This window comes from Haematobia irritans, chromosome 4, assembly GCF_050003625.1.
Source record: "Haematobia irritans isolate KBUSLIRL chromosome 4, ASM5000362v1, whole genome shotgun sequence".
Lineage (NCBI taxonomy): Eukaryota > Metazoa > Arthropoda > Insecta > Diptera > Muscidae > Haematobia > Haematobia irritans.
In genome coordinates, this window is record NC_134400.1 from 159,393,303 (window position 1) to 159,419,905 (window position 26,603).

At 34.8% G+C, this 26,603-nt stretch overlaps 1 protein-coding gene and 2 long non-coding RNA genes across 3 annotated transcripts in view; 1 reads left to right on the forward strand and 2 right to left on the reverse strand.

Moving 5' to 3' along the window:
* Positions 1–5,653, reverse strand: part of LOC142236176 (uncharacterized) — an 82,312-nt gene extending 76,659 nt beyond the window's left edge. The window contains exon 1 of the long non-coding RNA XR_012721926.1: positions 5,573–5,653. This is a non-coding gene — a long non-coding RNA (uncharacterized LOC142236176). The remainder of the gene's footprint in view (positions 1–5,572) is intronic.
* Positions 5,654–6,694: 1,041 nt separating this feature from the next.
* Positions 6,695–16,867, forward strand: LOC142233916 (uncharacterized). Its single transcript, XR_012721513.1, has 3 exons — positions 6,695–7,271; positions 7,503–8,097; positions 16,232–16,867. It is a non-coding gene; the product is annotated as an uncharacterized LOC142233916 (long non-coding RNA).
* Positions 16,868–22,739: 5,872 nt separating this feature from the next.
* LOC142236238 (U-scoloptoxin(01)-Er1a) overlaps positions 22,740–26,603 on the reverse strand; it is a 45,220-nt gene continuing 41,356 nt past the window's right edge. The window contains exons 3-4 of the mRNA XM_075307503.1: positions 25,092–25,214; positions 22,740–22,931 (exon numbers count right to left, since the gene is read on the reverse strand). Coding sequence (XP_075163618.1) covers positions 22,740–22,931; positions 25,092–25,214 — 315 coding nt within the window. The remainder of the gene's footprint in view (positions 22,932–25,091; positions 25,215–26,603) is intronic.

Sequence of the window (26,603 nt, forward strand, 5' to 3'; positions counted from 1 at the left end):
AGCCCCAACACATTTGACGGATGTGATATGGTATCGAAAATTTAGATCTATAAAGTGGTGGAGGGTATAATATAGTCGGCCCCGCCCGACTTTAGACTTTCCTTACTGGTTTTTTACTAACATTGTGTTCCATCCTAGTGCATTAGCCGACTTAAATTTTGAGTCTATAGATTTGTAGAAGTCTATCAAATTCTGTCCAGATCGAGTGGTATTTAAATGTATGTATTTGGGACAAACCTTTATATATAGCCCCCAACACATTTGACGGATGTGATACGTTTTCGAAAATTTAGATCTACAAAGTGGTGCAGGGTATAGTATAGTCGGCCCCGCCCGACTTTAGACTTTTCTTACTTGTTATATAGTACCAACCTTCAAATGATTCGTGTCAAAATTTGACGTCAGTAAGTCAATTAGTTTGTGAGATAGGGCGTCTTTTGTGAAGCAACTTTTTTTATTGTGAAAAAAATGGAAAAAAAGGAATTTCGTGTTTTGATAAACTACTGTTTTCTGAAGGGAAAAAATACGGTGAAAGCAATAACTTGGCTTGATAATGAGTTTCCGGACTATGCCCCAAGGAAATCAACAATAATTGATTGGTATGCAAAATTCAAGCGTGGTAAAATGAGCACGGAGGACGGTGAACGCAGTGGACTCCCGAAAGAGGTGTTTACCGGCGAAAACATCAAAAAAATCCACAAAATGATTTTGAATGACCGTAAAATGAAGTTGATCGAGATAGCAGAGGCCTTAAAGATATCAAAGGAACGTGTTGGTTATATCATTCATCAATATTTGGATATGCGGAAGCTCTGTGCAAAATGGGTGCCGCGCGAGCTCACATTTGACCAAAAATAACAACGTGTTGATGATTCTGAGCGGTGTTTGCAGCTGTTAACTCGTAATACACCCGAGTTTTTCCGTCGATATGTGACAATGGATGAAACATGGCTCCATCACTACACTCCTGAGTCCAATCGACAGTCGGCTGAGTGGACAGCGACCGGTGAACCGTCTCCGAAGCGTGAAAAGACTCAAAAGTCCGCTGGCAAAGTAATGGCCTCTGTTTTTTGGGATGCGCATGGAATAATTTTTATCGATTATCTTGAGAAGGGAAAAACCATTAACAGTGACTATTATATGGCGTTATTGGAGCGTTCGAATGTCGAAATCGCAGCAAAACGGCCCCATATGAAGAAGAAAAAAGTGTTGTTCCACCAAGACAACGCACCGTGCCACAAGTCATTGAGAACGATGGCAAAAATTCATGAATTGGGCTTCGAATTGCTTGCCCACCCACCGTATTCTCCAGATCTGGCCACCAGCGACTTCTGTTCTCAGACCTCAAAAGGATACTCGCAGGGAAAAAATTTGGCTGTAATGAAAAGGTGATCGCCGAAACTGAGGCCTATTTTGAGGCAAAACCGAAGGAGTACTACCAAAATGGTATCAAAAAATTGGAAGGTCGTTATAATCGTTGTATCGCTCTTGAAGGGAACTATGTTGAATAATAAAAACGAATTTTGACAAAAAAATGTGTTTTTCTTTGTTAGATCGCGGACTTATCAGCCAACCTGTTATATGGTCTCTAACAACCATGCAAAAATTGATCCACATCGGTTCATAATTATATATAGCCCCCATATAAACCGATCACCAGATTTGGCTTGCGGAGCCTCTAAGAGAAGCAAATTTCATCTGATCCGGCTGATATAGGGTACATGGTGTTAATATAGGGTCTCTAACAACCATGCAAAAATTGGTCCACATCGGTCCATAATTATATATAGCCCCCAAATAAACCTATTTCCCAATTTTACTTCTTGGGCATCTAGAAACTGTATTTACAGTCCAATGTGACTGAAATTGGAAATCTACAGGTATTTTGTGACCATTAAGCCCCCATATAGACCGATCTCCCGAATTAACTCCTTGAGCTTCTAGGGAGCATATTTTTTATCCGATTTACCCGAAAATGTAAATATACTGGTATTTTCAGAAATTTGACCGCATTTATTTTTACCGGCCCATTTGATAAGGATTTCAGTTCTTGAGGGTATAGCAGGTGCATTGATCATAAAAATTGCTTGAAACTGACAGTAATATTTCCAGATTATACTCCTCGTAAACATTTAAATAATAGCGGTAAAAATCTAAAGATTTAAGATTTCAAATCAACGCTTTATTTCATCATTTACACGATATGTTTATGGTTTCTCTAAATTCAGTTTCTTATAAATTCAGAATCTGATCTAGTCTACATAGGTAGAGAATCTTTAAATTTATCTTCGGGAAGCGTACTGCACTGTTAGAAAAATATGTTTTTCATATGTTCCGATATAAACAAAATGTGTTTCGGACACAATTTTTAAACACAATATATTTAAGTGCCAACATGTAATGTTCCTAAACTAACACTAAATGTTTGGGACACATATGTTAATATGTTAAAATATATTATGTTTGGGGTATGAATGTTTCATAAAAATAATATGTGTGAATGTAAACATATATAAATTTACAATTTTGAGCAAACATATATATGTTTACAATTTCTGTGAAACGGTTGTATGTTGTTTCGGAAAACTGATTTATGATAAGGCCAACAATTTTATATGCTTAAGTCTAAATATTATTTAATTTGAATATTAGAATGAGTATTCGGAGTAAAGAGAATAGACATTCGGAACCAAGAGCATAGAGATTTGAAAAAAAAACAGCATGTGTTTTCACCTTGAGAGGAGAATTTTATGTATGTGGGGACTGTAAATTTTTAATAACCCACATTTCGAAGTTTCATTATAAAAGCTTAATATAGTATAAATGACAAAATTGCAAAAAAAAATTGGTTCGGTCGGAGCAGGAATTGAACCCACGACCCTTTGCATGCAAGGCAGACATGCTAACCACTGCTCCACGTGGCCAACAAATGTATGTTTCTTTTAAATAATGTTATGTTTGCATGGGCTCGTGGGCGCTGCAAAGTATGCTATATAAATGTAACTTGTAACGATAATTGTCTACTGGTGACTATAACTACTACGTAGCCCAGTGGATAGTGTGTTGGCTTACAAACTGTATGGGCCTCGGTTCGATTCTCCGCCCAGGCGAAAGGTAAAATTAAAAAAAAAAATTATAAAATTTAATAATTTCTTCAACATTATTTGTATTACAGAAAAAGGTGCCAAGAACTAAAAATTTCGTGGAAGTGAAAATTATTTGAGGGAATGATCACAATCTTCTTTGGGGAAAATTCTTCCAAGCATATAATTTTTTGGGCTCAAAATGCTTCCAAACATATAATATGTTCACATAAAACAAACATATTAATATTTCGGCAGTATCCAATAATATATGTGCTTCCTGCAAAATATGTTTGGAACCTATGTTAAAGAAGCGATTTTTTTTGAGGGTGTATATACTACTGTATATACATAAATTGACTTAGGAGTAAGTATGAGCAATGTTTAATTCGGTTTTCGTCGTTTCGAGGGATTACTGTAATTTCTTCTTTCCAAACGAGGGAATCTGCTTGTGTCAACGGATTTAAAGAGTTTCCCTCGAATATACACTGTTAGAAAAATATGTTTTTCATATGTTCCGATATAAACAAAATGTGTTTCGGGCACGATTTTAAACCACAATATATTTAAGTGCGAACATGTAATTTTCCTAAACTAACACTAAATGTTTGGGACATCTATGTTAATATGTTAGAATATATTATGTTTGGGGCATGAATGTTTCATAAAAATCATATGTGTGAATACAAACATATATAAATTTACAAATTTCAACTAAACATACATATGTTGTGATATTTTATTCAAAGCGACAGAGAGAGTATAGAGAGAAATAGAGATGGAAACCGGGAGAGTTGACGAAAGATATCAATATAACACAGCAAAAGAGTCAAAAGAGAACAATTTCTGTGAAACCGCTTGTATGTTGTTTCGGAAAACTGTTTTATGATAAGGCCAAAAATTTGATATGTTTAAGTCTAAATATTATTTAATTTGAATAAAGAGAATATACATTCTGAACCAAGAGAATAGACATTTGAAAAACAAACAGCTTATGTTTTCGCCTTGAGAGCAGCATTTTATGTATGTGTGGACATGTGTTTTGTTTATCATTTTGGCATTATTTTTTTCTTGGTTCGTTAAAAGAAATCAGGGGTCTTCATAAAAATAACGAAAGGGCACTATACTCTTTTCAGAGTTGGGACGGTAAAATGAAATAAGGAGGAAATAGTGAAAAATTACACAGTAAAATGTAAAAAAACAAAGTTTAGTTTCTCTTTATTAAAAAGTAGTCCACGAGGAGTTGACGGACACCATCAAATATAAAAGCGGGCATTAAGTTCGACTTTTACAGCTAAAACAATTTAAAAAGTTTATTTTCTTTAAAATGAATTATTAAAGAAAAATAAAAGGAATTTTAGAGCGATGTTGTTAAATGCTAGTAATAAACTGTTCACTCCTAAATAAATTAATGTTTATATTATAAAATTATGTATGTATGTTTATACTCGACTCCACGTTCTTCATTTGATAGTTTTTGAATTCCTTCCAAATTTTAAAGTTTTGTACAAAAACAGTTTTTTATTACAAGATTGTTATTTTTGCAATAAAAAATAATATTTTATCCAAAAATCATTCAATTTCGTTTATATCAAGCACTGTTACTGACTATAAATCTTTAATAACGCACATTTCGATGTTTCATTTAAAAAAATTAATATAGTATAAATATAAATGTGTAAATAAAAAAAAAAAAAAAAACAAAAAAAAATGTTCGGTCGGAGCAGGGATTGAACCCACGACCCTTTGCATGCAAGGCAGACATGCTAACCACTGCTCCACGTGGCAAACAAATGTATGTTAAATAATGTTATGTTTGCATGGGCTCGTGGGCGCTGCAAACTATGCTATATAAATGTAACTTAAAACGATAATTATCTACTGGTGACTATAACAGCTACGTAGCCCAGTGGATAGTGTGTTGGCTTACAAACTGTATGGTCCTCGGTTCGATTCTCCGTGCAGGCGAAAGGTAAAATTTAAAAAATTTATAAAAGTGAATAATTTCTTCAACATTATTTGTATTACAGAGAAAGGTGCCAATAACTAAAAAATTTCGTGGAAGTGAAAATTACGAGTATGTTAGGGAATGAGCACAATCGTGTTTGGGAAAAATTCTTCCAAGCATATAATATTTTTGGCTCAAAATGCTTCCAAACATATAATATGTTCACATAAAACAAACATATTAATGTTTCGGCAGTATGCAATAATATATGTGCTTCCTGCAAAATATGTTTGGAACATATGTTAAAGAAGCGATTTTTTTTGAGGGTGTAGGTTTGATCAGCCCAAGATGGTAACACTGCACAATTTACACTTTTTCGGCTGATTTGCTCATGTCTTACTTGTTTGCCTCTATGTGGAAGTCAACTTAACTCTTTGTTCCATTCATGGGTTTTTATTTCACACATCTAATTATAAGCCTTCACCATGAAATTCAGTATCACTCAATTGTCTATTTTATCATTTAATTTTATTAAACATACCTTGTTTTTTTTTTTTATTAAATTTAAATAAACAACACACACCACCAATAAGTTCACTTTTTAGCCAATATGTTATCTGGCTTTTTGTTTTGACGTTTACTCAACAGCTGTTTGAGGATTTCAAGTAGAGCTTTTCATTTTACTGATCATTGCGGTTTGACTTGACAATGAAGCTATTTATAATTTTGTTTCAGCCTAAAACTATGCTCTTATTTTTATATCTATTCAAAAGTTTATCAAATCTAACATTTTATGATTATCTCACTGTTTAATGTACTTTCTCCTAGTACACCACATTACTTAATTAAGTCTAATATATATAACAATTTGAAATGAATTACATTGGATTGAATTAAAATAGATATAATTGTATTCTCCTAGATTTTGAATTTCTTTCTGTCTTATTAAGTTTCCAATATCCGTTAAGATGTAATAGATTAAATGAAAATAATGTAATAGGCTAAAGGAAAAAATAGTCTAAGTGGCAACTCTGCTTTTTTTCTGTCCTTTTATTCTTTGATCTAGTAGCCTGCGAGCTCACTTTCCACCTTCTCTTTCTCTATCCAGCCGTCGCCTGGGACACATCTCTCGATCAAATAATAAAAGTCTACAACGAATTCCAAACCTCCCGTGGTTTTTTACTTTGATCATTTTTTGATAGCGAAATATGTAAGTAACCGTTCTTGTGTGGAGTTCATGATTATCCAGTGAGCCTGAGCTCAATGTCACAGTGATTTAATAATACCATATCGAAGCCTAAGGTCCCCGTTTGCCTTTAAAGACCCATCTCCACCTTCGCTCTCTTTTCTGGCTTTTACCCAACTCGTATGAACCTAAGTTCACATCTCTAATTCCTCAATCGATTCAACATGGTCCTTCGAACCTCTCTTGTAACCATTGGTTAATCGCTACAGTCCTTTAATTAAAAAAAAAAAAACAAGTTAAATTATTTGAGCAATTCTATTCACCCGACCGTTTTGGATAATTCCCACAAATTTACAGTGGCAACGTTCTTTTGAGGTGCCCTATTGTGAATGGTTATGGTAGGCTGTCATAAAATAAAAAAAATAACTAACTTGACATTTTCAATGTTGGTAGTACTGGGGAAAAAATAATAATTAATTGAGATTTGAGACGTGACAGTAAAGTTTATTAAAAGGCACAGTGAGCGAACGCAGAAAAGTTGATAGTAATCCGTACGAAGGGAGTATCAATCCGTACGAGTTAAATGAAGAAAATAGCGTTGGGCGTACAACGACAGATTTAACATTTCTGGTAAGGATTGGAGGCATCTACCAGGGGTAACGTTACGTAACCACCCTGCACGTGTGTCCAAGGTTTGTTTTATACGGCGCCGTCGGACTGCATCAAATCCAACCTTTAGTTTTCAGCAGTACGATTCAGGGGACGTCAGTAACCAAACCGTCGTGTGGTACTTGCAAGAAGAATTGGGCCATACTTTTTACCACCATCACCTAACAACCTAACAAGTGGACGAGGAAAAAGCAAATATCTCCCATGTCCCTCACGACGAACTGGTGGTATATTCCTACTAAGAGAATAGATATTTGTTGCAGTTTGCCAGGCGCGAGTAAGTTTCCACGTTGCACTTGAAGGTAGCCACTAAGTTCGAGGTTAGGCCCCAGGAGTCGTTAGTGGAACCTGTGTATAACACGACGAAAAATCATCCAAATCAACAGTAAGTTCATTTCCTTTAGAGTAAAGCATTACAAAAGCCCTAATTGAACAGCTGCTAGATAGCATACTGGAGGAGAAACCAACACGAATCAACCCGACTCGACCGACAAAAGCGTTTCTCGGTTGCAATGTATGGTTGTGGGACGGTTTATTGAATTTGTTTGTCATTTGCTCCGGGAAAAGAAATATAAATATCCAGTCTATACCAAGTACTAATAAATCTTTTTTCCAGGTGTGAAACATACAAAACAGAATTAACCGTAACAACCAAATCACGAATCTTCATCCATCACCAGCTCGACCACGAATAAGTTTGATTTTGTTTTGATAGAAGAGGACATATGCGCCGGTGTGTCTGACATCGCTGCAAAATCGTCTTACCAGTATAGACTTGTATACGGCGGCGCAACTGGTCACCAAACGTCTGTCAACATCTACGTAGCCATCTCCGCGATTCGCACAAGCAACACCGCATAACTACGACTTTTACCCATACAACGAACACCGACAGTAGCGGCATACGCCGCAGCCACCGTTGCCTATGTCATCAACTGCGGTGTTTATATGTTCATCCCCTAAGTGTACATTTTGCTGAACTCCACCATCCACCAGCTCAACAGGCAAGGGACGAAAGCCAACGATTCTTGCCACCGTAAGTCATTTGGGCAAACTTGTTTTGGTTTATGGAACGTATAAAACTACAGCAACCATTGTGAGCGTTTCTCTTTCAACGGCAGTGGCACAAGATAATCTCGACAACTGAGGGCAGATGCGACCACAGCAGCACCGGTAGTCCAGCAAAGTTGGTACAATTTCTTGGAAATTCTGTAAGTCACCGCCCATTTTTATTCAGAAAGTAGATTAGTGTTTTCGTTACAATCTCCCAGTGGTTGTTTTAATCGCAGGCTCCTAAGAGTATGCCACTTTTTTTTTTTTGTTGTACCGCAAATGACACCAACGAAACACCTAAAACCCCACAGCTGGTTTGATGTATTATAAGGAGATTGGGTAATGACCACGGTAACGAAAACACATATAGGCTGCTGTAAAGGAGCAAGTCCATAACATGTTTTTGTTTTTTTTTGTTTATATGCTACTAAATTGGGAGCAACAGAAAAATAATCTAATTATCTGAGATCTTTTTTAAATAATTAATTGATCCAGCATAAATTGCTTTGCGCTCCTAACAGCCGCCTATACCACCATCAACGTTAGAATTGTAATCAGTAACACTAATCTACATCAAATTTTGAACTTTATACTATTACTCTCGACAACATTCGATAAATGAATTATAACATTGAATCTCATCCAAAAATAATGTAACAGAAATTACAAAGTCATAACGCTACCGAACTCTTGTACTATTTTGAGTAAGAGACGAGAACTAGTTGCCAGGGGCAACCATATATGAACGGATTCAATACGGTCTTATTGGAACAGTTTATTGGGTTTCGTTACCAGAAACCACGAGTCGCACAGACTCCGTTGATGTGTCATATATATGCCCATCTCGTTACAAATAGTGGCGCCACCTCTCGTTGGAATTAAAAGCCGTACCTGGTGATTCTAATAATTCGTTAAGATGGTTATCTACAAATGTGGTGCTTAGTTATTACTCATTTTATTTTATTTATGTTTATGGGCATATGTTGAGACTGTTATCTCGGACATATGTTGAAACTGTTATGATTGTACCGTACTCTAAGAGCTTCGACATATTGTGATACAAGCCTTAGCTACGAAGAAATTTTGAGCTCGTGCTGAATTGAATTAATTAATTAATGGCTATTTCACACGTCACATGTGCTGTCACAGTACGATTTTCAATTTAAGGACTTATTCGAATTACATTAATGGATAAGTTGTGGTTTTTTCGTGCTTACATTTGCCTTTGGTGATCTCGGAATTATTTTTTTTTTTTTTTCCTACAGAAATTTTCTCAAATTTCAATTTCTATAGAAAATTTTCTCAAGATTTTATTCCTACAAAGAGTCTTCTCAAATGTCTATTTTATAAAGATTTTACCCGAAAATTGTATTTATATATAAAATTTTCTCAAAAATTTTATCTCTCAAGAATTTAGTTCTCAAAAATTGTATCTCTATGGAAATATAGATAGAAAGTTTTTTGAAAACTCTTTTATTTTCATAAAAAATTGTCGCAAAAGTTTGTTTCGATAGAGAATTTTCTCAGAGTTGCCCGTTTTTTTTTTTTCTCAAAATTTTATTGCGATAGAAAATTTTTTCAGAATTATATTTCTATGAAAAATTTTCTCAAATTTTTCAGAAAGATTTCTCAAGATTGTATTTCTCTAGAAAATGTTCTCAAAATTTTATTTTCATAGAAAGTTTGCTCTATTTTCATTGCTGTAGAAAAATTTCTAAGAATTTTTATTTCTATAGATTGTTTTTTTTCTCAGCGTTTATTTCTATAAAAAGTTTTCTCATGGTTTGTTTCCATAGAAAAATTGTCTCAGTTTTTTTTTTTTTATATAGAAAGTTTTCTCATGTTTTCATTTCTGTAGAAATTTTTCTAAAACTGTCTCGAAATTTTATCTTTATAAAAAGGTTCTCGGAATAGTATTGCTATAGAAAATCTTCTCAAGATTTTTACTTCTATCGAAAATTTCCACAAAATTTTATTTCTATAGAAAGCTTTCTCATGGTTTGGTTCCATAGGAAATTGTCTCAAAATTTTATTTCTACGGAAAGTTTTCTCTTGTTCTCATTCCCATAGAAAGAGTTTCTCAGCCTTTTTAATTCCTGGGGAAAGTGTTCTCGAGATTCCATTTTTTAAAGAGCGTACTGTGGGAATTAGATTTCCATAGAGATTCGTCTCAGAAGCGGAAGTCTCTGCAGGATTTTATTTCTATACGAAATTTTCTCGTCAATTTATTTCTATATTTTTTTCTCTCAAGATTTTGTCTCTATAACTCTGCTAAACAAAGTTAAGTTTGCTCTCTCGGGTTGGCTGGGTGAACGACAAGTTAACGACTACCCAATTGAACATTGCTCGCTATAAGGCCTAAAATTTCAGTCCTGGGGTCAGCGCTCAAACTTGCTTGCTTGTGTCATGGCTTCAAATGGCTTGTGAGGTTGAAACAGACTCAAAGGTTGGTACCAGTTGCCGGTTTTAGGTCGCCTGCTCTAGTCAATGTCTCATTTCGGTAGCCTGCAACGAAATCAATCCTCGGAAACCCTGGTGCGTTCTGATTTCTTTTTTGGTTGTGTAACGGTTCGAGTCCCAAGAGATATTACCACGGATATACTCCGTCTACTATTTCACGCTACGATTCATTCCCTCGAAAAGAATTAACGTGGCCCCGCATCTTCTCTTTTTCCTCGAGTTTTACTTTTGAAAGACTGAGTATTTGTTTTATCGTGAAGTTGCAATCTTTTGCTTTACTCTCACCTGCATATATTTTCTCTTGACACTGTGTCTCTTCTGTCTCTCTTCCACGGATCCGCTCCCAGAATGGACGACTTACAGGTAGACTTTATTTTCTTTTCCGATGATCTGGTCATGTTTTGTACCGACTTCGATGAGAGACCAGAAACGGATCATACCGACTCCTCTTTAACAGTGGCCTCTCAAGATTTACATGAAAGGTGGGCAAATGTCCAAACATCCTATAAAAAGATTTTCACCACTAAGGGGGGAAAATTCACCGATGAATTCATAACCGCTGCCAAGGAAAAGTACAGAAGTTGTACCTTACTTTTTCACACGTGTAAGGCAAAGATAATGGACGCACAGAAGACTTTTATAGCTCCTCCTAACCCGTCTCAGGCTTCATTACCACTCGGTAATTCAGACTCATCCTTCAGTTGTATTAAGGTCCCCCCATGCGATACTGAGAATTTTCAAGGCGGGTATGAGGAGTGGCCTTCTTTTCGCGATATGTTTACCGCGGTGTATATCAATCACCCCAAATTGACTCCCGTTCAAAAACTTTACCATCTTCGCCTCAAGGTAAGCGGTCAGGCTGCGGGTATTGTGAGGAAGTACCAGTTATGCGGTGAAAACTTTGCTTTGGCTTGGGAAGCATTGCATGCAAGATATGAGAACAAAAGGATACTTGTAGATAATCAATTAAAAATTCTCTTAAACTTGAAAGCTATTTCGTCAGAAAGTGGTGAAGCGTTGCAAAGGATTCAGTCAACCATTAACGATTGCCTCGCTGCCCTTAAGACCCATGATATTTCTACGGAAGACTGGGACCCAATTCTAGTATACTTATGTTCGAGTAAGTTACCGCACCAAACTTTGTCTTTGTGGGAACAATCTCTCCATACTCATAAAGAACTTCCGACATGGTCCCAAATGGACAGTTTTCTCTCCAATCGATACGAGATTGTTGAGAGGCTTGACAGTATCCACGGTCCGAAATCTTTTCCCACTAAGAGATCTGCCGAAGTCAACTCTTTCAAGACCGAAGGCAATGCAAGTCTCAAATGCAAGCTTTGTGACCTAAGTCACCCCCTCAAGGATTGTACTAAATTCAGAGATTTAAGCCCTCCATCTCGCAACCGATTTGTAAATGATAACAATATATGTCTCAATTGTCTTTCCTATAGACATGTACGAAAGGACTGCAAGAGTAAATTCGTGTGTCTTGAATGTAAAAGGAATCATCATACTCTTTTGCACTTTCCGAAGAGTAGAGTTTCGATTAATCCTGCCGGCTCAGAAATGCATCCCCAGTCTTCGACGTTGAATTTTACAACAGCGTCAGCGGATGCAGACCAAGTTGAAACCTCTTCGTTCCAAACATTTAGCTCACCCGGTAATGCTACTGTTTTGCAGACTTCTGCACACTTTTCCTCTCCTAATGAGACTTCCTCTAGAGAAAACACTTTGTTACCCACGGCAATTGTTACCATTAAACACAGAGGAGACACATTTAAAGCCCGTGCTTTTCTCGATCAAGGATCAGAGAAAACTTTCATTTCTCGAAGTCTTCAGCAGAGAATTTCTCTTCCTACTGAAAGCAAGAATTTTGAGATTCGCGGTGTTGGTGGACAAGTTGTTGCCAATTCCAGTCATGTTTGCTCCCTCTCCCTATTATCACAATCTCATGATCTTATTATTGACACCCAAGCTATTGTCGTTCCCAAAATCACTCGGCTTTTGCCGAACTTCTTTGTTCCCAAAGAAAAAATTAACGTTTCTGACGTTCAAGAATTAGATTTGGCGGACCCACAATTTCACCGCCCGGGTCATGTGGATTTGCTCTTAGGAAGTAATATCCTCCCTCAGATACTTCTTCATGGAGTAAGGAATATTTGTAATTCCCTTCTGGCTCAGGCGACTATATTTGGTTGGGTAATTAGTGGACCAGTCGATACTCGGTCTGTTTCTTCCTTTTCCATTCAAGTAACAGATGTTACTGATGACCCCGTCAGCAAACAGCTGCGTTTGTTTTGGGAGCAAGAAGAGGTCCCGGAAGAAAAGGCGCTTTCTCCTTCTGATAAACTCTGTGAAGCCCTTTACACTAAGACCACTGTCCGGAACCAGGACGGTCGATACATTGTTCGTCTCCCTTTCAAGGAAGACTACCAATTCCGATCCCCTCTGGGTCATTCTCGAACTCAGGCATTCATCCAATACGCTCGGATGGAGCAATCCATTCAGAACAAACCTGAACTTTGTCAGACTTATCACAATGTCCTTAGAGAATATCTGGATCTTGATCAAATGAGACCCACTACTTCGAAGGAAACGTCTCTTAATGGCTCGTTTGGATCCTTTTATCTGCCCCATCATGCTGTTCTCAAACCACAAAGTGTCAGTACAAAAGTTCGAGTAGTCTTCAACGCCTCAAAGCGAACCACTTCTGGTACATCACTCAACGATGTTCTCCATGTTGGCCCCACCCTTCAATCTGACCTAATGACCCTTATCCTCAGATGGCGACTTTTCAAGTATGTCTTTAACGGCGACATCGAGAAGATGTATCGCCAAATATTAGTCCACGACGACGACACTCATTTCCAACGAATACTCTTCCGTCCTTCACCCACAAGTGCTATCAAAGATTATGCTCTTAGAACAGTGACATTTGGAGTGAATTGTGCTCCCTATTTGGCTATAAGAACCTTAATCCAACTTGCTCAGGATTCAGAAGATTCTTATCCCCGTGCCGCCCAAATCATTAGGAACGAGATGTATGTGGATGATGTACTTTCTGGAGCTCACGATCCAGAATCTGCGATAGAATCCTTGTCCCAACTACTTGAAATGCTAAGCTCTGCTGGTTTCCAACTCAAGAAAATCACTTCAAATAATGCGGAGATTCTCAATTCCGTCGCCGAGGATAGAGTTTTGGATTCAAAATTTCTCAAGTTTTATGAAACCAGTGGAACAAAAACCTTGGGCGTCCAATGGAATGCTCTCGAAGATGGTTTTTCTTACAAAATTGATCCCCCGAGAATCACACAATCCGCTACAAAACGACAAATTTTATCTGCGGTGTCCAAATTATTTGATCCTGCTGGTTGGATCTCTCCCATTGTGATTCAGGCCAAAATTCTACTACAACATTTGTGGTTAGAGGGCACAGGATGGGACGAGAATGTAAAACCGAATACATTGTTAAAATGGAATCAATTCTTAGAATCTCTTCATTACACCTCTCAAATAAAAATACCTCGATGGTTACATTTCTCCCCCAAATTCAAAACTCAGGTTCACGGATTTTGTGATGCCTCTGAGAAGGCATATTGCGCTGCACTGTACCTACGTGTAGACACAGGAGAGTCAGTATTAAGTAATCTCTTGGTGTCTAAGACCAAGGTAGCCCCCATTGATCCGCTCAGCTTACCCCGGTTAGAACTTTGTGGTGCTGTCCTTCTCTCTCAGTTGATTAAACATGTTCTCAGAGACATTTCCCTGAACAAAGTTGAATTATTTCTTTGGTGCGATTCTTCTATTGCTTTGGGTTGGTTAGGAAAACCTCCACACACATGGAAAACTTTTGTAGCCAATCGCATAGCTAAAATATTACGAAATATAGGAAACCGCTCGTGGCGTCATATACGTTCTAACGAAAACCCGGCAGATCTGGGTTCGCGTGGTTGTTCTCCAACGGAACTTATGAACAACTCACTTTGGTGGCACGGCCCGGAGTGGCTTATTGAACCTCCCGAAAACTGGCCGAAATCTGTTGTCTTCGTTGAAAATCCGCCAGAAGTTCGAAAGGTTGAGACATTTCACTTAAGTGACAGCAGCGATGATATGTTGAATAGGTTTTCATGCTGGGCTCACGCTTTACGAGTTATCACTTATGTAGTGCGATTTTACAAATCATCACGACGACAAATAGTCTCCTCCTCGTTAACAATCTCTCACGAGGAATTTAAAGAGACTAGAGACTTGCTCATTCGTGTCACACAACGGAAATATTATCCCCATGAATATAATACTCTAACATTGTCTAAACAAGTTCATCGCAAAAGCTCACTTTATTCAATGAACCCCTATCTTGATCCCAGCGGTATTATGCGTATAAATGGGCGAATAGCTAATTCGAATTTACGATTTAGCGAACGTCACCCCATAATCTTGCCAGTTAAATCTCGATTCTGTCAATTGTACATTGCGTATCTTCACCTGACTTTGTTGCACGCAGAAAACAATTTATTGATGCGATCTGTGCGAGAGGAATACTACGTGTCTAGACTAAGGTCAGCGATCAAAAAATGTATACGGTCTTGTAAAACTTGTACTATCTACAAACGGAAACTCCTATCCCAACAAATGAGCGCACTTCCCCAGGAACGAAGCTCATTTTCACTTCCGTTTACTATTACCGGTTTAGATTTTGCAGGACCTTTCACTATAAAAGCCTCGAACCTCAGACAAGCTATCTATCAGAAGGGTTACGTATGCGTTTTCGTCTGCTTTAGTACAAAAGCCATCCATTTGGAATTGTGTTCTAGCCTCTCCTCCGAATCTTTTCTCGCTGCGTTTATCCGATTTGTAGGAAGAAGAGGTCTTCCGTCGAAAATAATGTCTGACAACGGAACAAATTTTATCGGTGCTGAAAGGAAACTAAGGTATGAATTTAAAGCATTCCTAAATTCCGCCGCGAAGGATATCGCCAGGAAATACGAAATATACGGTTTTGAATGGTCTTTCATTCCCCCAAATGCCCCACATATGGGAGGGTTGTGGGAAGCCGGGGTAAAATCTTTCAAAATTCATTTCCGCAAAGTTGCCCAGAATCACAAATATACATTCGAAGAATTTGCGACGCTACTTACAAGAATTGAAGCCGTTTTAAACTCACGCCCGCTATCTTCCATGACTGACGATCCTTTCGAGATGCTTGCTTTGACACCCGGTCATTTTCTTCGAGGTGCTCCTCTCGTAGCCACTCCAGAAACTGTGCAAGATAATTTGTCATACACTGATCGTTGGGATAAACTGAAATCACAACAGCACGAATTTGCTCGTCGTTGGAAGGATGAATACTTAAAGGAATTGCAACAACGATATAAATGGCACTACCCAACTGAGAATTTAAAAATCCACCAACTCGTTGTAATCAAGGATGATCAAATACCACCGTGCGAATGGAAACTAGGCCGTATTAAAGCTGTGCATCAGGGACGTGATGGCCTTATTCGGGTGGTCGATATACGCACAAGTAATGGCTCCATTACCAGAGATATAACAAAAATATGCCCTCTTTTCTACGAACCGCCCATAAAATCCAATGAATCCTCAGCATCGCAATAATTTTTCAAAAGTATACAAACTTCTCATAAAGTATTTCCGTTGACCTCCTCTTCAACCTGACACCTATCGTTTTTTCTCTAAATATTCTCTTCTCTTCCACCAGTCTCTACTAGTTTATGCTGGTTCTCCTCAAAATTCTCCTCTCAGGAATATGATTTGTTTCTGCTAGCTTTAGTCATAGGTATACTCAATTTTTTTTTCCATTTATATCCACAGGGCTCCTCGAAACCCCGACCTCCACAAATGCTTAGTGTGTGAGCGCTATCACTCCTTACGATTCTGTCGCCGTTTTTTGGACCTAGATGTTGGTGCTCGCCGACGGGAAGTACGACGCCTAGGATATTGTTTCAATTGCCTGGCGCGTTCACATAGGACATACGAGTGTACTTCTCAAAGCGGGTGTAAAATATGCAACGACGAACACCATTCGCTTCTACATATACATCCCATACCGAGGGTAAGCTTAGACGACATCGAGCGAGGTCGCAATCATCATGAGCCCGGGTACCATTTTGCGCCACAGAACAGACAGGAAGATTTGAGAGACGAAATCAATCGTATCGAAGCTAGGCGACAAGTTCGAGAGGAACGAATGAGAGAAATACGATTAGCCGGACGGCAACGAATACCTAGATCTCTCCCAGTACACATTCTCCGGATTGCCATAAGAACCCTCAAACGACTCAGTGAAGTCTTGGACCACCCTTAATTGGTCTTCTCGCCCAAGCCGGGGAGAATGTTTAATGTACTTTCTCCTAGTACACCACATTACTTAATTAAGTCTAATATATATAACAATTTGAAATGAATTACATTGGATTGAATTAAAATAGATATAATTGTATTCTCCTAGATTTTGAATTTCTTTCTGTCTTATTAAGTTTCCAATATCCGTTAAGATGTAATAGATTAAATGAAAATAATGTAATAGGCTAAAGGAAAAAATAGTCTAAGTGGCAACTCTGCTTTTTTTCTGTCCTTTTATTCTTTGATCTAGTAGCCTGCGAGCTCACTTTCCACCTTCTCTTTCTCTATCCAGCCGTCGCCTGGGACACATCTCTCGATCAAATAATAAAAGTCTACAACGAATTCCAAACCTCCCGTGGTTTTTTACTTTGATCATTTTTTGATAGCGAAATATGTAAGTAACCGTTCTTGTGTGGAGTTCATGATTATCCAGTGAGCCTGAGCTCAATGTCACAGTGATTTAATAATACCATATCGAAGCCTAAGGTCCCCGTTTGCCTTTAAAGACCCATCTCCACCTTCGCTCTCTTTTCTGGCTTTTACCCAACTCGTATGAACCTAAGTTCACATCTCTAATTCCTCAATCGATTCAACACTCACAGTGGGTGGATACACATATGTGAGCATTTACATTTTAAGATTTTTGGCAAATATTTTTTTCATTTAAATTCAATAATAAAAGTATAATTTTCCTAAATTACAAAACCTTCTCAAAAGAATTTTTATAGAAGTGAAAAACGGTTAAAAGGTACATATTCAAATCCCATCAGGGATGACATTCACTTAAACCGGGAAAAAGCGTTATTTGTAAGACTTGTCCAAAATATCTTGGGAAGTGAAAAAAAAAGTCATAAGGGATCCCGGGGTGCTTAGCGATTATGGAACAATATCCAATTTTTTGTTAGGTATTCAAAGTGCATATCGGTTGAAATCTCGACAGATTTGGATGAAATGTCAGCTTAGGCCAATTTTTGTATGGTACTGACTCACATACCAAATTGTAACCGGTCGTATGGAATTTGCTCTACCGAGAGGCTTAGAACGGTGTTTCCGTTGGGAAATTTGAAAGAGAGCCACAAGTAGAAAAACTTATCTCTTATCAATTAGTGCTGCACTATTCTATGTTTTAGCTCAATAAAAAGACATTCTTTTTATAACCGAGTCCGAACGGCATTTCACATTAGAAATGTGAAATGTCACCATCATTACTAAGAGAGGATAATCCTGTTCGAAACTGGGATTGAACCCACTACTCTTTGCATGCAGGGTGGTCACTCTAATCATTGCTCCGGTGGTTTCCGCATAAGGCGTAATCCCCACTTGTTAAAAATGAATAATTTTTGAACTTTCTTTATGTGCGAATTTAGTCCCATGCGTGTGACTAAGTCGCAAACTTTATTTCCACCGCATCCAATAAGGTGCAAATGGAGTGGTTGGTCACAGTAATAATCAAGTTTTTATATTTAGTTCAGCTAATTTATAATTTTACTTAGCTTGACTAAGACATATTTTTACAATTATGAATTATGAAGATGGTTCAAGTAAATTTTTTTAGAAGTAAATTTTTGTTCATAAACACGTAACGGAAGTACTATTGTTTACTTTTCCATAGAAATAAAATTTTGACAAAACTTTCTATAGAAATAGAATGATTCCAAAATTTTCTATAGAAATAAAATGTTGGCAAAATTCTCTATAGAAATAAAATTTGACAAAATTGTCTATAGAAATAAAATTTTGACAAAATTGTCTATAGAAATAAAATTTTGACAAAATTGTCTATAGAAATAAAATTTTGACAAAATTGTCCACAGAAATAAAATTTTGACAAAATTTTCTATAGAAAAAAATTTTGACAAAATTTTTTATAGATATAAAATTTTGACAAAATTTTCTTTAGAAATAAAATTTTGACAAAATTTTCTATAGAAATTTTCTATAGAAATAAAATTTTGACAAAATTTTCTACAGAAATAAAATTTTTACAAAACTCTATAGAACTAAAATTTTGACAAAATTTTCTATGGCAATAAAATTTTGACAAATTTTCTATAGAATTAAAATTTTGAGAAAATTTTCTATAGAAATACAATTTTGAGAAAATTTTCTATAGAAATACAATTTTCACAATATTCTATATAGAATTAAAATTTTGACAGAATTTTCTATAGAAATAAAATTTTGACAAAATTTTCTAAAGAAATAACTGTTGACAAAATTTTCTATAGGAATAAATGTTGACAAAATTTTCTATAGAAATAAAACTTTGACAAAATTTTCTATAGAAATAAAATGTTGACAAAATTTTCTACAGAAATAAAATTTTGACGAAATTTTCTATAGAAATAAAATTTTGAGAAAATTTTCTATAAAAAAAAAAATATTTACAAAATTTTCCATAGAAATAAAATTTTAACAAAATTTTCTATAGAAATAAAATTGCGACAAAATTTTCTATAGATATAAAATTTTGACAAAATTTTCTAAAGAAATACATTTTTTAAAAATTTTCCTATAAACATAAACTTTTGACACAATTTTCGATAGAAATAAAATTATCATGTTATTTTTTACTTAAACCTGACATTGCATCGGAAATGTCAGCAATAAAGAAGAAGAAATAAAATCTTGACAAAATTTTCTATAGAAATAAAATTTTGACAAAATTTTCTATAGAAATAACATTTTGAGAAAATGTTCTATAGAAATAAATGTTGACAAAATTTTCTATAGAAATAAATGTTGGCAAAATTTTCTATAGAAATAAAACTTTGACAAAATTTTCTAAAGAAATAACGTTTTGACAAAATGTTCTATAAAAATAACTGTTTGTTGAATTTTGACAAAATTTTCTATAGAAATAAAATTTTGACAAAATTGTCTTTAGAAATAAATGTTGACAAAATTTTCTATAGAAATGAATGTTGACAAAATTTTCTATAGAAATGAAAGTTGACAAAATTTTCTATAGAAATGAATGTTGACAAAATTTTCTATAGAAATAAAATTTTGACAAAATTTTCTACAGAAATAAAATTTTGACAAAATTGTCTATAGAAATAAAATTGTGACAAAATTGTATATAGAAATAAAATTTTAACGGAATTTTCTATAGAAATAAAAATTTAACAAAATTTTCTATAGAAATAAAATTTTGACAAAATTTTCTAAAGAAATAACATTTTGACAAAATTTTCTATAGAAATAATTGTTGACAAAATTTTCTATAGAAATAAATGTTGGCAAAATTTTCTATAGAAATAAAATTTTGACAAAATTTTCTATAGAAATAAAATTTTGACAAAATGTTCTATAGAAATAAAATTTTGACAAAATGTTCTATAGAAATAACTGTTTGTTAAATTTTGACAATATTTTCTATGGAAATAAAATTTTGACAAAATTTTCTATAGAAATAACATTGTGACAAAATTGTCTATAGAAATAAAATTTTGACAAAATTGTCTATAGAAATAAAATTTTGACAAAATTTTCTATAGAAATAAAATGTTGACAAAATTTTCTATAGAAATAAAATTTTGACAAAATTTTCTACAGAAATAAAATGTTGAATTTATTTTCTATGGAAATTACATTTTGACAAAATGTTCTATAGAAATAAATGTTGACAATTTTTTCTATAGAAATAAAATTTTGACAAAATTGTCTATAGAAATAAAATTTTTACAAAATTTTCTATAGAAATAAAATTGTGACAAAATTTTCTATAGAAATGAATGTTGACAATATTTTCTATAAAAATGAATGTTGCCAAAATTTTCTATAGAAATAAAATTTTGACAAAATTTTCTATAGATATAAAAAAATATTTACAAAATTTTCCATAGAAATAAAATTTTGACGAAATTTTCTATAGAAATAAAATTCCGACAAAATTTTCTATAGAAATAAAATTTCGACAAAATTTTCTAAAAAAATACATTTTTTTTTAAAAATTTCCTATAAAAATAAACTTTTGACAAAATTTTCTATAGAAATAAAATTATCATGTTATTTTTTACTTAAATCTGACATTGCATCGGAAATGTGAGCAATAAAGAAGAAGAAATAAATTCTTGACAACATTTTCTATACAAATAAAATTTTTGACAAAATTGCCTATAGAAATAATTTTTTGCACATTAATTTTTTTTTGTTTTGTAGTTTTTTGATAAAATTTCTCCAAATTGATTATTTTTGGTTCGATTGGCAACCATAGTTCTGAGACCAATATTTCGATGAGCTACAAACGAAATGACAAAATTAATATATCATCATTATTCTAAAGCAAACCGTAATGCTGGAGTATGGCACAAATGCCCTTCGTAATTTGTTTTTCACCACAACTATCTACCCAGATTTTGCGGCGTATAGACCATTTGTAGCCCATCTGGTCATTCTGACATTCGCAAAGTATGCGTTGACAACAAGTCATTATTTCCTACCATACAGTGTTGCAATGGATAATGTCTTAATAGCTTTTGGAAAAATGCGTTTTTCACCCCAAGCACCTATCAAATTTGTATTACTGTATAAAAAATACAACATAACTTTTATTGATACATATTTTGTTATTGGTATTTACTAAATAAGTTTGTAAAAAATATAAAAATAAAACATTTTCAAAATCGCTTACTACTGCTAGAAAAAAAAGATTCGTTATAATCTAAAAAAATATACATACATTCTGGAGTAAAAGAATATCTTGTAGTCAAAATGGGAATAATTGGATATACACCAAAGGAGGCTTAAAGGGGAGATAAAATTTGGAATTTGTACAGGCATATTTAGAATAATTAAAATCTAATATTATGCTAGTAATTTCTATTTCCTAGAATTAAAGAAACACACACACAAATAAAACACTGTGGTTGGAAAATTATAACATAGTGTCTGTGGTGTAATAGGAGCATCTAACAACGATTTGGCTTTCATGCTATTTCATTCCATTCATTGAATGAACAACATTTACTTTAATTCGGAATCCTTGTTTTGCTAGAATTTCGATCTATCATGTCCGAAATTCTCTGGCTGTTTCTTTTTGTTCGGCATATATGAACCCAAATCATGGTTGATTGCCAGCTAGATGGTGCCGTTGTGGACTGGTGGTCAAACATATTGATGGTGTCCGATATTTGTCTCATTCAATAGCCTCAATTATTTCATACTCTGCATCCAATGAATGATCGTAGTCGATGTTGTATTTATTTTTGATTTTACTCTTGTAATCTTTCAATTCATCGTTGTCCAGAGAATTGGCATTTGAGGATTTCTTTGTGGTACTGGCTTGGCCAAGGTTTTGTTGATTTGGTTTCTTCGGTTGCAGCTGTTGTTGGCGTTGGCGCTGATTTCCATTGTTCATATTTTTGAGATGTTGGTTATTATGATAATGGTCATTGGTGGTCTTACTGTTGACACGTTGTTCCTGTCGCTGTCGTCCATTGTGAGATTGCTGATTTTGCTTATTGTCATTGGGGGATTTCATCTTTTCTTGATTTCGATCGAAGAGCTCATTTCGGCTATTAAAATTTACACTAGTACGGCTATTACTGCTGCTACTGCTGCTACCATCACCATGAGTTCCCGAGTTATGGTTACTGGTTCCATATGCTGATGGTACTGATAGATGGTTACTTTGGATTGTTTGTGAGTATTTCATGTGTCCCCTAAAACTATTTTTGGTATTATTACGAACTATGGTTACTACAGGTATTGGAGGAGGTGGTCCAAATGGTAATGATTCTGTTACTGCCTTCAAGGGGGCTATTCTTTCCCTTGGGTGCTCTCGTCTACTTGGTGGAGGTGGTACTAATTCTAATTGTAATCTCTGTTGTTTCTCTGGTTCTTCTACTACATTTTGCATTTTTCTTCCATTTTGATTTCTCTGATGATATTGCTCCGGTTGTCTTCTTTCAAAATTTCCTTCATTCTCTACCATAAGATCATTACTACTGTTCTGCTGTTCGTGGGCCTTATATCAAATAGAGATGTCGCCTAGATTTCTTTCAGTTGTCCGATAGAGTTCATCATTGTTTTCGTATAACTGCTCCGAGGCTTGACAATTAACATTGGACCACCAATCACAGACACGAACTGCCTGATTGAAAACTGTACCATTGGGACAAACAAAGGAATACTGGTGACCGGAATGGAGACACCAATGCCATATCTGAAAGTACAGAGTAATAATGGAAAATAATAAATGTCAGTTTACCTTGGCAAACGAAAACAAGTTTATACAGCAGTAAGTTCGGCCGGGCCGAATCTTAAATACCCACCACCATGAATTAAATATAATAGTTTACTTTTAATATATAGCATTTTGGGGGGTTTGATGACAAATCTTCTCGCAAGCAAATCAGTTAAACCAGTACGCTTCCCGAAGAAAAAATTTAAAGATTCTACCTATGAAGACCAGATCAGATTGTGGATTTATGAGAACCAATTTTGTTTGAGTTTTAGAGAAATCATAGACATATCGTGCATATGAAGAAATAACGCCACGATTTGAAATCTTAAATCTGTAGATTTTTTTCCGCCATTATTTAAATGAATACGATGAGTAAAATCTGGACATTTTATTTTCAGTTTCAAGCAATTTTCATGATCAGTGCGCCTGCTATACCCTGAAAGAAGTGTTTTCTTTTCTGAGGAACGAAATTTAGGCAAGTAATGTTTTCTTTTGACACTAATTTTAGAGACAACCGTTGAATCGCTTATCAAAAATTCGGATTAGTTTGCTCTAAATGAAAATACTTTATACGAAAGGGGAATTTCGTTTGTCTAAAATTTCATTCCGAAGGAAAATATTTTTTCTTTGGGTGTACCCTGAAGAAGTTAAATCGGTCTATATGCATGCCGATACAGATTTCGATTTTGAGGGTCTAAAATTCCAGTATATTTCAATTTTTGTGCAAATCGGATAAAAACTACGGTTTCTAGAAGCCCAAGGAGTTAAATCTGGAGATCGGTCTATGTGGAGGCTATACTAAAACATGGGTCGACACACACCATATTCGGCTGACCTATTTGTGGTCAGCCGGATTCCAGAAGTCCTAGAAATAAATTCGGGAGTTAGGTCTATATGGGGGCTATACCAAAACATGGACCAATATTCACCACATCTTAATGTTATTCAAATACCTCTAGAATTCCACTTTCAGACGAATTGGGTGAAAACTACGAATTCTAGAAGCCCAAGAAGTAAAAACGGGAGATCAGTGTATATAGGGGCTATATCAAAACATGGACCGATACGGACCATTTTCGACACACCTCTTTATGGTCGTAAGATACGTCTATACTTCTTATTTCCGGCAAATTGGGTTAAAAACTACGGATTCTAGAAGCCCAATAAACAAAGTCGGTAGATCGGTCTATATGGGGGCAATACCAAAATATGGACCAATAGGCACCATTTGCGACACACCTATTTGTGATCTTAGAATACCTTTAGATTTTCAATTTCAAGCAAATCGGCTAGAAAATATAGTCTCTAGACGCCCAAGAAGTAAAATCGAGAGATCGGTCTATATGGGGGTTATACCAAAAAATGGGCCGATACACCTCAATTTCGGCACACATATTTGGAGTCCCAAAATACCTCTACATCTAGATTTTTAATTTCAGGCAAATTGGATAAAAACTACGGTTTTTACAAGCCCAAAACCCCAAATCGGGAAATCGGTTTATATGGGGACTATATCAAAACTTGGACCGATATAGCCCATCTTCGAACTTGACCTGCCTGCAAACAAAAAACGAATCTGTGCCAAATTTCAGGACGATAGCGCCATTATTGAAGGCTGTAGCGTGATTACCACAGACAGACAGACGGACATGCTTATATCGTCTTAGAATTTCTCCCTGATCAAGAATATATATACTTTATATAGTCGAAAATCGCTATTTCGATGTGTTACACACGGAATGACAAACTTATTATACCCATCACCATTCTATGGTGGTGGGTATAAAAAAGAAAAAAACGAAAACATAATTTCAAACCAATAAATTAATGTTCGTTTCTGGTTCTTAAGGGTCCGGCGTGGAACCGGATCAAAAATTGTTTTTTAAAAGAAACTCAAGAACTCAAATCTGTAATTCGTTTTATGTGGTCGTTTTGCCTGAATCTAGATCGATAAGCCCCAAGAGGCTTTAGAGGCAAATATTTTTTTTTTTTTACTAAAATTAAAATCAATCACAAATGTAAATTGTTAGTATTATTAATTTTTAATTGGATTGGCAAGATATTTCAACTAATTTTTAATTTCGAGATTGAAGACAAAAAAATATTTTTTTTGTGTGTACCCCCTAATATATAACTTACCTGACATCTTGTCTCCGTATCCGCATAATATCCAGGTGTACGTCCTTGGCACTTGAATGATAAGCCCTTTGGCACTGAATCATATGTTGGATAATCAAGACCGGGTGTGTAGCCATCGATTTGCTAATGGAGAAAATTTTAAATTGAATAAATGTTGAGTTTTTGTAATGAGCGATTCAGCATGTAGTGGTTATTTGCTTGCAAAAGAATATAAATTGAGATCTCAACTATTTCTCAAGAAGTGAAGTAACACCCTGAGAAATAAAACCGACAGCCGCAACAAACATACCGCAATAAATTCATTAAAGACATTGACGATAAACATGGAGGAAAACACAATGCAGTATATGTTTCGTATATTTTGGGAATGTGGTGTTCATGGAATATGTAAACATGGCGGTATCCACCGACTGCATTCATTTACTTTTGATCTAATTAATTTAAATTTCATTTCGCTTAATTTTAATTTAAAATTTAAATCAATTTTATAATATCACCAAAAAAGCATATTTTTTAAAGATGCAATACATATCATGAGACGGAAACTAATGGCACAAAGCCAGCCTCAACTAGTGAAAATTTAACAAGTATATACGGCCGTAAGTTCGGCCAGGCCGAAGCTTATGTACCCTCCATCATGGATTGCGTAGAAACTTCTTCTAAACACTGCCATCCACAATCGAATTGCTTAAGTTGCGATAACGCTTGCCGATGGCAAGGTATCTTAAAACCTCCTAACACCATCTTCTAAATAGTATGTAAGTCCATACGTCCACACAAAAAAATTTCACGAAAAATTTTCCAATTAAAATTTTATTTGAGTTAAAAAAATATTCAATTAAAAATTTAATTGATTCAACAAATTTTTTAATTGAAACAAAAATCAATCACAAAAATAATAGTATCAATTAATTTTTTAATTGGATCAATTAACTTTTTAATTGACCTTCAATTAATTTTTTAATTGATACTATCATTTATGTGATTGAAGACATTTCAATTAAAAATTAATTGGATCAATTAATTTCGTAATTGAATCAGAAAAAAATTTTTTTGTGTGTGGTATATATTAAATAAAAAAAGATCGATCCAATACGTATATAATTCAGTTTGACAAAGTATACATACAATTTTGACAAAATTTTCTACAGAAATAAAATTTTAACAAAATTTTCTATAGAAATAAAATTTTCACAAAGTTTTCTATACAAATAAAAATTTTGACAAAATTTTCTATAGAAAGAAAATTTTGACAAAAATTTCCACAGAAATAAAATTTTAACAAAATTTTCTATAGAAATAAACTTTTGACAAAATTTTCTATAGAAATAAAATCTTGGTAGATTATTTTTGGCTCGAGTGGCAACCATGATTATAAACCGAATAAAATTTGAACAAAATTTTCTATAGAAATAAAATTTTGACAATGATGAAAATTTTATTATGAACCGAATAAAATTTTTACAAAATTTTCTCTAGAAATAAAATTTTGACAAAATTTTCTATAGAAAT